The sequence below is a fragment of the Bipolaris sorokiniana genome, assembly GCF_000338995.1.
Source record: "Bipolaris sorokiniana ND90Pr unplaced genomic scaffold COCSAscaffold_2, whole genome shotgun sequence".
Lineage (NCBI taxonomy): Eukaryota > Fungi > Ascomycota > Dothideomycetes > Pleosporales > Pleosporaceae > Bipolaris > Bipolaris sorokiniana.
The window spans coordinates 1,139,917-1,156,340 of record NW_006911896.1 but is presented as its reverse complement, the minus strand read 5'-3'; the positions used below and the strand labels follow the sequence as shown (position 1 = coordinate 1,156,340).

Here is a 16,424-nt window from a genome sequence, read left to right as displayed (position 1 = left end):
TTCAGCAGCTTTTACTTACATACCCCTGGAAGCTCTCAAGGTCTAAACCAGGTGCTACATGACGGGCCTCCTCCTCTTGATCGCGCCTCGTGTACAAGCCTTTCGGCCTCGTTCTCGTGAACGGGCTTCTCGTTGATTTGTTTTTCGTTCCATGGTACATGACAAGTCTCAATAATGCCTGCATCTGGATGCACAGAAGATACCCTTCGAGGCGCCGCCATCGGCCTCATGGTTGTTACGACCATCACGATCTGCTCACGAGCTGTTCTGCGCGTCGACAGGAATACCTTTGTGCAGTGGGATGAAATATGGTTATTCGTCGGCTACCTATTGTTCATGACAGTAACGTCTGTCTACATAAGCAAAGCGGGTGTCCTATTTAGGATCCTGGACGTGGAAGAAGGGCGACTTGCCCCTTATCCCAGCCTCGCCGAAGACGAATTCCACGAGCAAAAGACATTCTTCTTCACTAATCCGGGACTATGGTTCACGCTATGGAGCGTCAAATTCTCCCTGTTAGCCTTCTACAAGAGAATCATGGCTGGCATCAAGTCATACGAAAACTGTTGGTGGGCGGTCCTAAGTTACTGTGTGATTGTAAGTTTCAATCCTCCTCGATGTGCACTTTGTCGGCCATGAACTAACATGAGAAACTAGTCTCTGGTTGTAGTGATTGTCCTGCATATCACTGCTTGCGGACCTAGTCCTTCACTCTGGTTTGATCAAGATGGATGTAGCGCTGATGATGCTCGCCAGCCATTGATTAGTTTTTGGGCAGGCTTCACAGCCGACCTCACAACAGATCTCATGAGTAAGTTCATTCTGCTCCCAATACTCCTAAGTAATGCTAATCATGTTTTCTAGTCATGATTCTTCCCATTGGTGTTATAAGAAATCTACATATACCCATAGTGCGCAAGATGCAAATATGCACTCTGTTTGGGCTGGGTCTCTTGGTCGTCATTGCCAGTATCATCCGTGTGATTCAGGTTGGCACAACTATCGGCCCAAAAAGAACAACGCCGGCCGGAACGTGGCTTGCGTTGTGGAGCATAGTCGAATCGTCTGTTGCCATTATCGTCGGTTGTGGTCCAGGGCTATATCGAAAGGCGAAGTCCGTCCGCAGCAACACTCCATCATACGCATACAATAGCCGCGGTTATATCAAAACATCGGACAGCAGAAGGGCAAACGCTGAGAAACATTCAGAAGAGCTGTATGGACTTCCAATAAATACCAAAATCTCTGGCCGTTCTAGTGAAGGAAGTAAGGAGGAGCTGATAGAGAATGATGGGGCTGGCAAGATCACGGTAACAAAATCAGTTACAGTTCATTGAATGAAAGTAATATGCGTGCATCTTCACAGCTGCGAGAATTGGAACCCCAGAGCAACTAGCTATAGTCATTTAGGATGAGGGTTTTGGCACCAACAAGTTATTCCCGATGACCAGGAATACTGGTAAATGTACCAACTTCGAAGCTAATATGCCGGGTTGGTCCAGAATTTTCAGCTATGCTCGTGGGCGCTGATCGTGCTGTGCTTGAAGGGTATTGTCCATCACGATGATAGGGCAACCGCTTTACAATTCTGCCAATTGAGAGAGAGAGAGACGCTCACTAAACAAATCGCCAAGGTTGCTGCCGACGAACGCCGATCCACTGCTCGTGTCTCATTATTGATTAGGCATTCTATATCATCCCCTGGCCCACCAATCCCACAATAGTTGAGACAAATCGATCTTGTGAACTTCGGCCGAAAGATGCTTGTTCATTCTTGGAGATTACCTTCGACACGACCGGGGTAGCATGGATCGCATTTGGCTTCTGGAATGATCCTTCAATCATTGATAGTACTGCTTTGTATGTATACATCAACTTTGAGTTGAATAGCGTGTTGGCAATGCTTCGGGATTTTTTGATATCACCTGAACTTGATCTTTAGGCCATACAAAGAAATGTTTGAATCGTCCCAGGTTGCCTTGCTCAAAGCAGATAATAGCAGAGCCTGCGACAAAAGATGGCTAAGAAGACTTTGCAAGGTCATTTCGAAACTGGCGAGCAGGTTGCGTGTATTCTCCCACATATTGCATAAGCAGCGGCGAGGCTCCATTAGTGTCGGACAGCCATAACCCAGTACAGCCGCAGTACATATAATATACATATACAGTCGAAGGTCCCACTTATTTGCCTCCAACTCTTTTGTTCTTAAGCTTGATCGTCTCTCCGTTGACAAAGATGCCCTTGCCCTTGTAAGGTTCCGGTTTTCTCCAATTTCTGATCTCTGCTGCAAACTGCATGACCACCTCTTTCTCAGGACCCTCTAGTAGTAAGCGTGTTGGCTGTGGTGTGCTTGCGGCAACGCCCTTGGGTATGCCCAGCTCGACTGGGTGAGAGTATCCGACCTTCAGATTGATGAACTTTTGACCGGGGTATTGTGAACTGACAGTAGTTGCGCTATCTTCGACCGAGGCACGGAATCCAACACCAACGAAGCGGAGAATAGCGCTATGGCCTTCACTCACACCAAGAATGTGATTCTGGAGGTATGCGCGGGTGGTACCTGTTCACGCATTAGCAATTGAGGGAGTTTGGAAAAGGTACAGCATTCGTACCCCACATGGCTCTTTGCTTCGCATCCGTCGCATCGTCAATGGAGAGTGTGGGACCATTCGGGTTCGCATCTTGGTTGATATTGATGTACGGAGGGATATCCATAGTAAGTTCACCAAGCGGTCCTTTGATATGTACTGTAGACATGGCTTGTATGCGTGATCCCTTGTCTCTTGCTGAAGGTGCGTTTACCTTGAAGGTGACGCCCTGGGGTATCGAGAGCGGCGCAGAGCCGATCTTGGACTGACATGGCGCGGTGCTGGTAAAGGTCCTTTGCCGTGATGGTCTCGAAAATGCGGGTAATAGAAAGGTCGGTATTGCGTCGGCGGATTGAATTGGTACCTTTGCAAGGCGCCAGGCGCACCGTTGTCGGACTGTGGCGAACATCTTGTATCACTGCTGGTAATCACTTCCGCGAGAATTTCGGGAAACCGTAACTTATTGCTGACTCATCAAATCCCCATGTCTCGTGATAGCGCGTCATCGGGGGGTCTGATTGGTTCGCTCGTCAACACCTTCCTCTTCTCATCCCATCTGGGAACACCACAGAATGCGCATTTCTTTTCTGCAAATCATGTTGTGCAACTACAACAGTTAATACTGACGGTCGATTTGAACTACGTGGTCTCATCTTCTGGCCAAAGCTGTTCGCTCTCTCACTGACCAAAGACCCTCCTACAGATTTGCTCTCACCCAGATATCACCGAAAGTCTTGATACTTTGGTACACTGACCGCCAATCTTCCCCCATTCTCTCACTATATAGAGGGCAACTGAGTACGCCACTAAGGTCGTTCGTGGTATATGCTGTCTCTCGCCCTCTTTCTCTCTCCTGTTTCTTCTACTTTGGTCGTTGTCTCGCTCACGGGTTTACCATCATTTCCACTACTATGACTATTCAACAACAAAAGCAGCTTCTTAGTATTTGGGGTGGGGTCACTTTTGCGAAACTTCTAATCTTGGGCATCTTCTTCCTTCCAAAGGCACTTGCCCACTATCACTCACCGCTAGCAGACGCAGCACCTACTATCAATGTCAATTCACTTTTCCAACACACAACATCCAGGAACCAAAAGGTGATCACACAAGCCCTTGGAATCGTATCGTCCATGCAAAATGCACCCACATGCACCCACATGGCCGCTTCGCACCTGATGAACGAATGCAAACTACTGGAACATGCGCCAGAGTTTACGAAAAGTCGACCAGAGGCTTATCTTGATAAAGTCAAAATAGAATATGCAGCCAAGCTAGCTGTTTGCGAACTACTAAGCACTCAACCAGTCAATTCAGTTGCGCCGCCACATTGCAACATACTCGTTCCAGCTGCTAAGCATTGTGACAAAGGCGGTAGCTGGTGGCTTGCTCGACCAGCGATGGTATCTGAAGACAAGCAGTGCTACCCTGATTTCAAGGAATACCAGTATATGCAATGCCTCAAGAGCCTTCAATCAACACCTCAGTACTGGACATCATTTAGCAATGCCCGTCAGAATGCAATTGTTATGTGTCAGGCAAGCAGAGACGCCATTGAACGAGAAAACCACTTGGAAATTTTCAAAAACCTGACCAAGGTTGTGGGTGGTGTGACTGAAAACATGCACAAGACAACAGCAGAATACGAATCTCTGATTCATGAACAGAGAAAGTACGCCGAGGAAGCCAGAAACACGCATCAAGAACTCAGAGACGACATTCAAGCGGTTCGGATAACAGCAGTCGCAACAGTGGAGGTGATAGATAACAAATTCAATACCTTTATGAAGTCTTCGATCTCGAACCTCATAGCAGCGCTGGCCACCAGTCAGAGCAAAGAGATTGATCAGATACATGAGAAGATGCAGGAGTTCTTGCAAGACTTAATGTTGGAGAGCTCACAGCTTGCTAAGTACTTCACCGATCAGCTGCAGCAATACCACCAAGGTGCTCTGTCTAGTTTACAATCCAATCACAAGGCACAGGTGCGCAGCTACGAAGTCCTGTCAAACTACATGGGTGTTACCCAAGACACCATCAACAGGACAAATCAAGCCGCCGACCGCTCTCTCTACAAAGTCGACAGCATCGCCCAGCGACTTGATATCTTTGAATCGCAAACCAAGCACATCGCCGAGGGCTTTGCATTCCTCAGCGCTATGCCGACGCTCGTCAAATCGCTTGTACATGGATTAGTAGCTACAGCTGGTAGCATCTTCACTTTCTTTGTCCTCTTCAAGCTTAACATGAGACTCGCTATATACACTGTCGGCGCATGCAGTTGGACTTTCCTCTTCTACACAAGCGGTACCCTGTACTGGCTTGCATCGCCATCTTCACACACGCATGATACAGAAGCCTTCAATCCGCTCGCTATCTTCGACAATATGTCATCGTGGCAAAAAGTCACGGGTATGCTACTGCTATTGTGGCTGAGCGCATATCCCATTTGCCGGCTCAATATCTACCTTGGCGGCTTTGTTACCATGGCGTTCCGACGACTTGCAGGACTAATCTGGTTGTACGAATACAGCAATGAGAGTGGTACTGCATATCTACCCTGCATCGAAATCCCTGCACCAGTACCAAATGTTCCACCCAAAGACAGCATTCGAGCCACCCGGCAGCTGAACTGACAAGGCTAGAACTGCAAGGGGTCTGGTCGATCTATTTCTGCTATTCAGAATTCATGCGAGCGATATAACACATTAGCAGCTTTTTGTCATTTTGAAGGACATATCTAGGGCAGCCGAAGGCGAAGGGGGACGCATATTCACTACCAATTCATGACGAGAAACAAAACGCCTGAGCTAGGCAGGGGACATCTTTTTTCCAAAAAGTATTTTCAAGGACGACATCGTTATGCAGGAATCGGCACATTTTCATTCGCAGCGTAGCCTCTCATGAGCAGGAAGCACAGGCAAAATAGGGAGATACTTGTCTCATATGATAGTTAATCATAATATATTTTTCTTCACGTCTTCGATTCGCCGATCCATAGGTGGTCTAATCTTCGTCATCAGGTAACTCCTCTATACGCCCCGAGCGATACGCCTCCTCAACTGGATTCTGTACGTTCATAACGCCCGTAGCCTTGAGTCTGCAATTCATCATTAGTAACCTCTTATACAAGCAAGCACAAGAGAAGATATCAACGTACCTTTCAAACAGCACAAACAGCCGCTCTGCCTCCCTCTCCTTCTCCTCCTGCGTCATAGGCTCCTGCGGCACCTGGTCTTCCCTGTCTAATCTCTGTCCCGTAATAGGATTGATCGGGATCCCATTCGCGATATCTTGGGGCGCATCGGACTTGATGACTTCCTCGGGCATCTGGATGTTGTTCGACATGAGGTATCCGGATGCGAAGCCGTATCCGACGTTATGCACAAAAGTCGCGGGGTCCTTGTGCGAGAATTCGAAGAGCATGGATGAGATTGAGCCGCGGAGGGTGGAGGTATGGGCTGAAGTGGAGAGATTGAGGAGGCGCGAGGGGAGGGTGTCTGATTTTCCGAGGGGGCGGTCGCGTTCTTCGGTTGTAGGTAGGATCATTTTCTCCATTGTTTTTTGGGCTTCGGTTGGAGCGATTTCGTAGACGCGGCGGATGAGGGTCAGGAGGGGGGTTATGGTGTCGTCTAGGTCTTTGGGCGGGTAGGCGATGATGGCTTTGTCGAGGGTTTTGATTAGGTGCTCAGCGTTGCGTTTGGGGTCGTCTGCTGGGAAGACTGCTTTTTTGCCCTCTTCGTCTTCCAAGTCCAAGTGTAAGAGCGCATTTACTAGTTCTCTTGCAGGGGCTGCGAGTGGCGGCTGGACAGTGCCACTCAGAACTAGGATTTTAAAGACATTGGGTATCGACTTTGAGAATTCGGGGCTCAGGTCTTTGTGGAAGTGGATGATGTTGAAGACAAGTTTGAGTGTCTCGGACAGCGCCATGAGCTCCATGGGTTGGCGTGATGTGGGTGAGTATCGGTTTGCGTGCCGTTCTATGGCGGCGTTGATACTCTCTGCTAGTTGGTTCTCGCGCACGAGCTGTGTGTAGTCGAGGTGCGCATCGTAGGTCATGAGGAAAAGCACGCGCGCGGCAAGGAATTCATCATCAACACTGTTGCTCTTCACGAGATTCAGTACGGTGTTGTAGAATGAATAGGCAGTCTATATCTTACCTTTAGCTTTTCTGCTGCATGCGGACCATGGCCCAGGTCGACTAGGATCTGGCGCGTTTTGGACTGGAGCAGCAGTGCGTTCGCTATGCATCGGAGGGCCTCTTGCGATGCTGGAGTAGTGTTGCCTTGGAATGCATATTGTCCTAATGTTCGTAGGCCCTGTCGCGGTCATCATACTGTTGCTAACTGACAGGGTTGGATAGCGTACATCTTGGGTAAATATGGGGTCAGAATTGTCGACTGACCGCCCATGTACCTTGAGCTGCTCGAGCAGATTTCTTCTTTCTGTTTATTTGGTGAGCAGTCTTGCTTGCTATGCGCTGCAGAGAATCGTACGCTCGACCGAGAGTTTGTTTGCGTCGAGGTCGGTCTTGAGCTCGGCGAGAATGCGTGTGACGTCGTCAAGTTTCGCTAGCAAAACAATTGATTAGCAACGGCCAGGCGCAGCAGCACTCGGCTTCTCGTTGGAGCATTACACACCCTTTCCTGTCTTTTGCGACAACATGGCGGTTGAGGCGCGGGGTGATTGCTAGAAGATGAACCGGCGGGCAGCATAGAAGGTCCAGGGCGGGAAGCCCCGCCAGGGACATCAATGCGACCGACTAATAATAATGGTTACTGAGGGACCGTAACCAACTAACTAAGAATAACTAATTAGACGATCCAAACCAGAGACCGACAAGTGCACGCGAGACACAACCAGCGGCCTCACGTGCGTCTGGTGTTTGGCAGGGGGCGGTCGTTGGCTCGAGGGTCCGTCTCCCGGTGAATGGGGCACTTCTGCCACTTTACGCGGGCGCGTCCCGCCTAAACGCGTCGCCAACACCAGCCTTTGCATCTCGAACCGGGGCCAGTCGATCCCTCCCGACACGACCACTTGCTCTATACATTTCATCGCGCGCACGGGGACGGCCATGTGAATGCGGTCTCGGTTCCTTTTTTGTTTTCCCTCTCTCTGTCTCTCTCGTTGCCAGTTGTTTTACGCATAGCCATGGTCTTGTCCAAATTCGATGCCCTTTCTGTTCGCCCACCAACACCACCCAAAGACCAGGAAGACACTGGCGTCGACGAGACACTGCAGTTTCTCGAGGATCCCTTTGGAGAACAGCCTGCCGCGCCCAGGCTCAAAGTCGTAAAGGCGCCAAACACGCCAGAAAAGTCGCCTTCATCCGACATCGACGTTCCCTCGAGCGCGGCCAGCGCGAGGAAGAGAGTCAACTTTGAATTGCAGACATGCGGCAACATCACCAACAAAGCCCTCGCACACTCCTGGACACCCACACGTAGCTCGCCGCTCCGCCCACTGCCCCAAACCCGCCTCACCAAGCCACTCAAGTCAATCCTCAAGCCCTCCGACGGCACCCCTACGCCTCCACCCGCCGACGACGCGGTTGCCGCACACAAGTTCAGGTCCTTTGCCGAGATGCTCGAGTCTATTGTGAAGCTGCTTGCTTCATCAGAGCGGTCGTCGCGCATGGATGCATACAAGTCGCTTGAGAGGACCATGCAGGCCTACGACAAGATTCCAGATGAACAGGCCCTCAAGCAAAAGATGTCCTTGCTGACCCAATTCATTCGCCGCGACTCTCAGGCTCCCAGTATGACTGGCACAGGACTGGATTCGCAGCTGGTTGGACAAGCAATGAAGTTGCTCATGGCTCTGTTCCGCATCCCGGACCTCCTATCTACCATGGATGACGACTTTTGCGCCTTTATCATTGAGCGCATCATTCGCATGGCCAGTGATAGCACCATACCCAAGGCTGTCGTTAATGTCCATCTTGCTGTTCTCATGCAGCAAAATTTCCGGCCCAAGATTGTGACTGTAGCCCGTGTTGAGAAAGCTCTGGACGCGCTCGACACCATCCACGAACGTGTTTCCGGAAATGCTGTACAAGCCTACAGAATACGCATATATCGAAAGTTTATCCAGCAACGACCAGATGTTATGATCAAATATACTGAGAGATGGTTTACACATACACTCAAAGCTCTGGTGTCAACTTCAAAAGATATCAGCCAGAGTGCCCTCGATACTACTGTGACAGCCGCAAAATCCATCGGCCACGATCGGAACGTCGCCAGATCCGTACTAGCTGTGCTTAACCGTACCAAGAGCGATGGTGGGACCATCGCGGGTGTCTTTACAAAAGAGTTGGGGCGGATGCTGGATGGCGATCACGCTGTATCGGTGCCTCAAATCTGGGCTGCAGTCACAGGTCTACTGAAAGACTCGTTGAACGGCGAAATGTTTACCACAATGAAGGAATGGCTCGAAGTCTTCCAATCTTGCGTCTCTTCCGAAAAGGAACAGGTTAGGGTTCACTCAAATGTGGCTTTCTGCTTCCTCCTCTATTCTGTCAATCTAGGACCAAACACCACAGAGGCGTGGTCAAAGATGTTCCTGAGCATTGCACTGCATGCGTTGCAACGGAGCACATCCGCCAAGAAGCCTGAACGAGCTCCAATCTCGTCTAGCTACTTCACGCTGCTATACTACGGACTTCGCCCCACAGCTTCTTTTGCACAGCTTGACCGATATTGGAACGAATTCGTGGCTTCTGTTTGGAACCCATTGATTCATTCAGCCCCAGGCCAGCATGCCCTCCCTGCATGTCGGTTAGTGTCTGCTCTATTAGGTGGCTCTCGGAAACCGTGGAATGAATGTCGAACACTGGATCTCAGGCCACAGTATATGATCCAACGCGGTGAGCTACCTCTAGTTGATCCAAGATGGGTTCGAAAATCGATCGCCCGGGTACTTCGATTTGTTGAAACTCTGTTGGATGCCACTCTCTTGACCGAAACCAAAGACCCCGAGGACGAGCCCGTCAAGGCAATGTGGCTCTCACTAATCAGCTCACTAGTCGAAGCAAGTAGCAAAGAGATCATGGCTTCCACAGAGACCAAAGATGCCATGGCGCAGATTGTCAATTTGTTGCGCCGAATCTGGGATCGACATACTGCAAAGTTAGCGGTGCCGCAGAAAAAGGAGGATATCTGGGCAGACAAATTCTGCTTCCTGATAGAGACAGTTATCCAGAAGATGGGGCCTTTCCAGTTTGCGGATAAGAGTCTTAGTCGCAACGACAAGAACGAGTTTGAGGTCGCATCAACACCATCCCACAGGTCACGAAGTCATGGTACGCGTACATCACCACTTCTCTATTTGGTGGATCTTTTGGTTACTCAATCCGAGGGCAAACTTGCTGATCCTGTTCGACTCCGTGTCATGGAAGTCATCATTAAGCCTTGTTTTGCGGCTCAAAATACTCGACTAGGGAAGTTGGAACTTTTGCGAGACTGCGCCGCGACTGTTGGTGGCTCACTCAAGGGTGCCGTGTCATCGAGTTTTTGGGCTCAGATCTCTAGCTTGTTAAATGCAACACTGAATGAGTCCGTGGTCGCATCCAACGAACGTGTCGTCGGTCCGCTTGGGAAGGAGTACGAGACTGTTGTCGAAGTCTTGGGCTTGGGAGCCGACTCGTTGATGAACAAACCTTGTGGCTGTGAGGTGTTGTCAACCCTTATCGGTACGGCTCGGCGAGAGGCTGGAGATGGTGCACTCATCCTAGGCGTCATCGAAAAAGTATCCGAATTTGTGGTGAAGCGCGTACCCGAAGAAGAACAGTCTTCTTGCCTCCCATATGCAAGCATATTGCTCCGCAATCTTCCTAAGCAGATGAGTCGCAAACTGCTAGATCAGGGCCGACAAAACCTGTGGCCTTCAAATCAAGCCACTGGACGTAACGCAGATTTCGATCCCTACGTTCATCTATATGGAGCCATTGCCGTCGTCAGTGCGGCTGCATACCGGGATCTCGACAGAGACGATGTTGAGTCAAGGAAGGATTTCCTATCTGCTCTAGCTACGTCAATCCAGCACTGCCCAACCTCTCAACTTGCCGTGTATCTCCGGAAGACGCAATACTGGATCACAGTTTGGATTGAAGACCCCGAGGAAAAGATGCAGAGCAGAGACGAACCGTTGAAGAGTCTTCACCGCGAGGTTGTCAGAATGTGGCAAGAAGTGAGTAAAGCTATTGAGAGGCTACCAAGGAGGGATAGTCAGACTTTGCTCCATCTGGAAACCTTGATCACTGCAGGCTTTGTTAGTAGGCGGCGAAGTATCGTCAACATCTCCATCGAGACCTGGAACAGCACCTTTGGAAAAGAGGATAGTTTACAATATCCTGCTAGTCTTGAACAACCTTTGCGTTGTCTACGTGGCAGTGTAGACCTTTCGTTACCCTCATTGGAAGTTCGAAAGGAAGATGCCGTAAGTATCCATCTGATGTTCAACGTACTCCAGCTAACCTCGGAACAGACGCACCAGCCTTCATTCTACGAGTCTGACACTAGCACTGATGATACCAAGCGGCCGTTCAAGAGTCCCCGGGTAAAGGACTCGCCTTTCAAAATCTCAAAATCAACACGAAGGTCAGCGTCAAGATCTCCAGCAGTTCCGAAGTCAGCGTCGAGAAGGGCGCCTGCAAGGGGCACACCCAAAGCTCGTCTGCGACACGACAACTCCCAGATCCAGTTCGAATCCATCGTTTCATCGCCGTCAAATCCATTCGATCAAGAGTCCCAACTATTGACCGAGCGCCAAAAGGAGATGATTGATCGCCAGAGACAATCGACTGGCTTATTTTCGAACATAAGTGCTCTCTCACCTCGACCGGACGAAGTGCCCTTGCCCATGGAGATTGACTCAGATGCCCAGACTGCGAATGATTTGCCAGACCACAATGTTCAAGCCACTCCACTGAAGACTCTTGCAGCGATGGGACCGATGGACGCCTATCTTGGATCCTCGCCTACCCCACATACCCGCAAGAGCATCCAAAATGTCGTCAGTGAGGATACTGATGTAGCGACCCCTACTGCCGTAAGGAGCATCCAGTACGCTGCAGATGACGAACCAAGGTCTTCACCACCTGGCTTCCGTAAAACAACGCAGTTGGAGGCCGATACAAACAATAGTGTTGTTCTAGTTGGGTCCAGTTTCGAATACCGACAGCCGGAGAGTACCTTTTCCACCTCTTTCGACGAAGGAACCACCATTGACGAGGAAGCTCTACTTGAAGCCGTGGCCCATCACGAAAATCCACAAGCAGACGCAGATCTCGCTTCGGACAGTATAATGTCTGGGTATCCTAGCTCAACCATCGACCTTGAACTGACTGCTCAAATCGACGCTGACATGCAAGCACACGATGAGCCTGTGACGGATGGAACAGAGGTAGCAGCGTCCGAGTCCCAGAATGACTTTGTAGACGCTGCCTCCCACCAGCATCTGTCTATCGGAGATGGTGACCAAGCCGGCAGTTATGCTGTGGAAAACACACCAACGCCTACTCGCGCCTCCACTCGCCGTACTTCGCGCAAAAGCTTCCAAGCCGGCACAAACAGCACAAACAGCACAAACAGCACAAACAAAATGGAAGATTCTCTTGCTGGACTTTCTTCACAAGACACGCCCAACTCGCTCCGCCGCTCTACCCGCCACTCCACCGGCATCCCTCCTCTCCCTCCAAGCACGAAGAAACCCCGACATCCCCCTGGGAGGAAAGAGAGCAAAACGCAGAAGGCCCAAGCAGAAGCTGAAGACGAAAAGTCGCAAAATCAAGATTCAGTAGAGCCCAACGGTGCAAATATGCTCAATAACATTGTCGTCGCCGCTTCTCCAACACCTAAGAGGACGCGCGGAAGGAAGCGCAAGTCAATGAGCAGCAGCGCCACACCTGATCCTGATGTAGCAACCCCTCAAATCAACCGCAAAATGAACCTGCGCCGGTCGCACTCGACTCTGAACAAGGTCGAAAACTCACAAGACATAGCAGTAGATGAGACACCAGCGCCCAAGCGAGCAAGGCGGGATGCCCATCAAGATGTCAGCGAAGCCAAAGAAGAGATACCGTCCAGCCAGACGAAGCGTCTGAGCCACATTCAAGTCTCGCAGCGCCCGCAGTCACAATCTTCTAACCAGACCTCACCAACGGCCGATCTCTCTATCGAGGCATATATGGACCACTCCGCCACCAACACTACCATAGCTACAATCCAGCCACAGCCCTCATCCTCACTTGAACCCGAACCATCTCACCATCTCACACGCTCGTCTTCGCAACAAGCCGCCCAACTCAAAACACCCTCGCGCTCCTTTGCCGAACGCGTCATCCTTACCCCACGCAGTATCATCAACCAGCTCAAGAGTCTCAAAGACTACATCTTTAGTACCCCGCAGCTTGTCTTTAGCAGGGAGGAAGAGAGGGAGGTTAGCGATGCCGTGTTTCATATCCAGAGAGGTGTGTTCACCGCAGGGCTGAAAGCAGGCGGGGAATTGGAATACGAATCGTCTGAGCGGCGGTTGGAACAGTGATGACAAAGACTCAAAGAGAAAAAAGCGATGACCAGGATTTGGGAAAAGTTCAGTGAATTGATATGTGTACTGAAGAGAATTAGGATAAAAAAGAGTCTCATATTTTTGTTTGCGTTGTCCATGGAAGTGGATGAATATCTGATACGAGTAGTAGGAATACCATTGTAATGTTGAATATATGAGTGGAAATGATGCTTGTAGTATATGTGTGAATGATGGTTCAGTGACCTTATCCAACTCGTCCTCTGTTGTAAAATAGTCATGTCCTATGTATATGCGCCACAATATTTCTCACATGCTTGTATAGACGACAACGAAGCCCAAAGAAAACAGCTTCAATAATTTTAATGCTGAAATCTCACGACTGAGCAACTTGTGAGTTGGAGCTATATGAAAAGACTTACAAGCGATCCTTTAAGAGGTTCATCATTCGATATTTCAAGAGTGACAAGGCTAACGTGGCTGGATATAGGAATTCTTCTTGGAAAATACAAAGTAGTTAATCAAGGAGAAAGTTTTGAGAAAACATTTCTGGCACTAAAATATAGATACTTGTTAAAACACAAGTCTTCGAATTTGGAAAGGAATTGGTTCGGAACGCTGATGTGTTATTTGGTAATCAGAGGTTCATATTGATTCCGTAGGGTGAGAGATTTGAAACCGATTTTGCATAGAATTTATATATACAGATGATGTTATTCCTAAAATATTTCTTGGTGCTACATTGCCAGTATCACAACGTACTGCTCATGGTGCTACGAAATATAACTGCGGATACTGTATTCAGTCCAGTAGATAAGGGATTGTACCGTCCTTGTTCTGATTCACCCATCATGATAGGCTGTGCGGCTATCCCCGCTACAAAACCACGGTCCGCTCAAAGCCTCGCTAACAATCGTTACGCAGACGCTCTACATGGTTCAGGGCTACTTGCACACACCCATACTGGGCAAAATACTTGGTCCGACAGTCTCCACCCAACTGTCACATCCTCCCATTTCTGAATACTTAGCATTTTGTATTATCACCACGAAGACCATGCTATCTTCCAAGAAACGCGATCAAAAGAATGACCACTTCTGGGCCTATAGCGGTTGGGAGGCGCTCGAAAAGGCTATGAGCTCATCTAATAGTAGACTGTCAATAATGGTCAACCAACCCGCTTTATTCTCAAAGTCGAGTCTTCATCCGAATTCTTTGATCGAGCCAGCAACGGCGGCAGCAGCTAGGGGGTATGCGGTTATCAAGAGGGAAATGCAACTGACTGACAATGAAGCGAACCCTAGTATCCTACGAGATATCGGATTCTCGACGCTCGTGTGTCTTGCTGTCTCCAGACATTCCACAGAAGATAAGCGGTCAGAGCACCTCAAGCTCATACTAGATGGTCTGAAATGGCGGTTGCAGATGCAAGAGCGCTTCGCACTGGTCTGGCAAGAGATGGTGAAGCATGGGTTGTTGTCAATGGAGTGCGTCATGAGGAGGATCGATCTTGGCGCCGCCACGGGCTCGGATACAGTCCTCGCTCTCATCAACACGATTGAACGTTTCGAGTACGTACAGGACCCAGGCAACGGTCCTAGGAGCAGGAGCGAACGAATTCCGAAAGATTCTCTGTGAGGTAATTTCGAACACCCAGTATATCGGCTTGCCACACTCATCGCACGCTGTAGCACGAACAATATTGCGAAGGCTGTTGGCTGGTTGGAGACATCGCAGTACTTTAGTCCCATGTTAGAAGACGACCCGCTTGACGACGTTAAGAATGCTGACTATGTTGACTACGTCGATGGTATTGCGAAGCTCTTTGGCTCGTTGGACACATCACAATACTATGGTCCCATGTCGCAAGACGACCCGCTTGATAATGTTGACGATGTTGAAGATGTTGACGACGTTGATGATATTGAAGTTAAGGGACCGGATGAGAGCAAATACAGCAGCTGTCCAGAGGGCGAATTCAGTACGCTGACCAACTATCGAATTGGCTTTATCCTTCCCCATGGACAGTCCATCCGCGCCTGGGCAACTTTGACGGCCAAGAGGTACGAGGATGTCTTGAATGCTTACGTGGACATGTGCGGTGCTGGCTCATTAGAGATGGACCCATGCTTCGCTGCCATTATGCAGGAATTCAGTCAGTCAGTACCTCGTGAGTATGAAGCTGTCCTGGAGATCAGCAGAGAAGGCATGTGAAAGTCGTGCATACGAGGGGCACCCTGATTAGATGAGCGAGTGACTAGTAAAGTAGTTTATAGATAGAGACAGTATACCCCTCTTAACTACAAAGTTTAAGTTAAAGTGGATTACCACGATGTACAGGTAGGATTGGCTGGTGTCTATGTTAAGCAGTTGTCTGAGCTTCCTCTCGAAACCGATGAGTTAACTTCAAGAATAGCTTTTATAGATTTAGTTACTAGGTATCTATTAAATATTCTTTACTACGCTAAGTTATACTATAAACACAGGAACTAACTAACTAATTATCATGCATTTACGTGCTGACATGTCTAGCGCCACGTCTACGGACTTGGCGCTGCTAATATGTTGTTGGTGTACTAGAGAGGCCTGCAACTTTAGCAAGAACTACTATTGATACAGCCTTTGATGCTGCCACTATCATGGCCTCCATGATATCCTTCTGCGGCACGAACACAGGCTTCTAGGCGGGCAACGTTAATGGCTCTGTGAGCACCACATTCTACTCTTGGCCTACTAGTAAGTTTCTAAACAGCACAAGCAAAGCCTTGGCAGACGCTACTTAACTACTACTTATAGAGGTGCCGGACGGGCCAACGCCGCGGACGGGCCAACGCCGGATTTCTCCCCAACAGTACTATCACAAACTTGAAGCTGTAGAGCTCTACATAAAAGCTATTATCGCGAGAAACTCTAGTATAGTAATCTCGTAGTATTGTTTATTTGATCTATCTACTGATATTTGATTGGCAGCTTGATGGGGCGGCCTGAACGCGAGCGTGGTGATGGTGGTGCAGCTGATCGATTAGCTCGCTGCGCACCACCACTACTACTGCCAACGATAATATTCTTTGATGCTAGCTCAGTAGAGCGCTTGAAGGTAGGCTTCTTTCCCCTTTGTGAGATTTTGATAGCTTTCTGAAGTCGTTTGTGGGCGGCTTGGCGGGCTATCCGGTGGGCAGCTGCTTCAGCTTTCTGCCTCTCACGATCTAGTTTTGCCTGTGCCCGCGCCCGCCGTCGCGCATCTAGTTCTTGAGCTTTGAGTAGCTTTCTCTCCTCTCTAGCTTTAACCGCGATAGCTTTTTGGCGTTGTAA

At 49.3% G+C, this 16,424-nt stretch overlaps 7 protein-coding genes across 7 annotated transcripts; 4 read left to right on the top strand and 3 right to left on the bottom strand.

Annotated features, from left to right (window-relative positions):
* Positions 1-174: 174 nt before the first annotated feature.
* Positions 175-1,800, top strand: COCSADRAFT_133817 (uncharacterized protein; the record flags this gene model as incomplete). The annotated part of the gene is made up of 3 exons (XM_007697735.1): positions 175-597; positions 658-811; positions 865-1,800. The coding sequence occupies 3 exons, from the start codon at positions 175-177 to the stop codon at positions 1,335-1,337; spliced, it is 1,050 nt and encodes a 349-aa protein (XP_007695925.1). The 3' UTR covers positions 1,338-1,800.
* A 380-nt stretch (positions 1,801-2,180) lies between these two features.
* Positions 2,181-2,997, bottom strand: COCSADRAFT_22727 (uncharacterized protein; the record flags this gene model as incomplete). The annotated part of the gene is made up of 2 exons (XM_007697177.1): positions 2,181-2,560; positions 2,613-2,997. 2 exons carry the CDS (start codon positions 2,995-2,997, stop codon positions 2,181-2,183), a joined length of 765 nt encoding a protein of 254 aa, XP_007695367.1.
* Positions 2,998-3,499: 502 nt separating this feature from the next.
* Positions 3,500-5,221, top strand: COCSADRAFT_81426 (uncharacterized protein; the record flags this gene model as incomplete). Its single annotated transcript, XM_007697734.1, has 1 exon — positions 3,500-5,221. The coding sequence occupies one exon, from the start codon at positions 3,500-3,502 to the stop codon at positions 5,219-5,221; it is 1,722 nt and encodes a 573-aa protein (XP_007695924.1).
* Positions 5,222-5,512: 291 nt separating this feature from the next.
* On the bottom strand, positions 5,513-7,370 carry COCSADRAFT_108582 (uncharacterized protein). The gene is made up of 6 exons (XM_007697733.1): positions 7,226-7,370; positions 7,082-7,156; positions 6,954-7,030; positions 6,746-6,904; positions 5,746-6,692; positions 5,513-5,685 (listed from the first exon to the last, which is right to left on the bottom strand). Exons 1-6 carry the CDS (start codon positions 7,248-7,250, stop codon positions 5,592-5,594), a joined length of 1,377 nt encoding a protein of 458 aa, XP_007695923.1. The 5' UTR covers positions 7,251-7,370; the 3' UTR covers positions 5,513-5,591.
* A 218-nt stretch (positions 7,371-7,588) lies between these two features.
* On the top strand, positions 7,589-13,318 carry COCSADRAFT_133806 (uncharacterized protein). Its single transcript, XM_007697732.1, has 2 exons — positions 7,589-11,024; positions 11,073-13,318. The coding sequence occupies exons 1-2, from the start codon at positions 7,737-7,739 to the stop codon at positions 13,128-13,130; spliced, it is 5,346 nt and encodes a 1,781-aa protein (XP_007695922.1). The 5' UTR covers positions 7,589-7,736; the 3' UTR covers positions 13,131-13,318.
* Positions 13,319-14,045: 727 nt separating this feature from the next.
* COCSADRAFT_22723 (uncharacterized protein) lies at positions 14,046-15,326 on the top strand (the record flags this gene model as incomplete). The annotated part of the gene is made up of 2 exons (XM_007697176.1): positions 14,046-14,746; positions 14,804-15,326. The coding sequence occupies 2 exons, from the start codon at positions 14,046-14,048 to the stop codon at positions 15,324-15,326; spliced, it is 1,224 nt and encodes a 407-aa protein (XP_007695366.1).
* A 735-nt stretch (positions 15,327-16,061) lies between these two features.
* On the bottom strand, positions 16,062-16,421 carry COCSADRAFT_80842 (uncharacterized protein; the record flags this gene model as incomplete). The annotated part of the gene is made up of 1 exon (XM_007697731.1): positions 16,062-16,421. A coding segment is annotated over one exon (360 nt), but the record flags the coding sequence as incomplete, so codon positions are not given.
* Between the last annotated feature and the right edge of the window lie 3 nt (positions 16,422-16,424).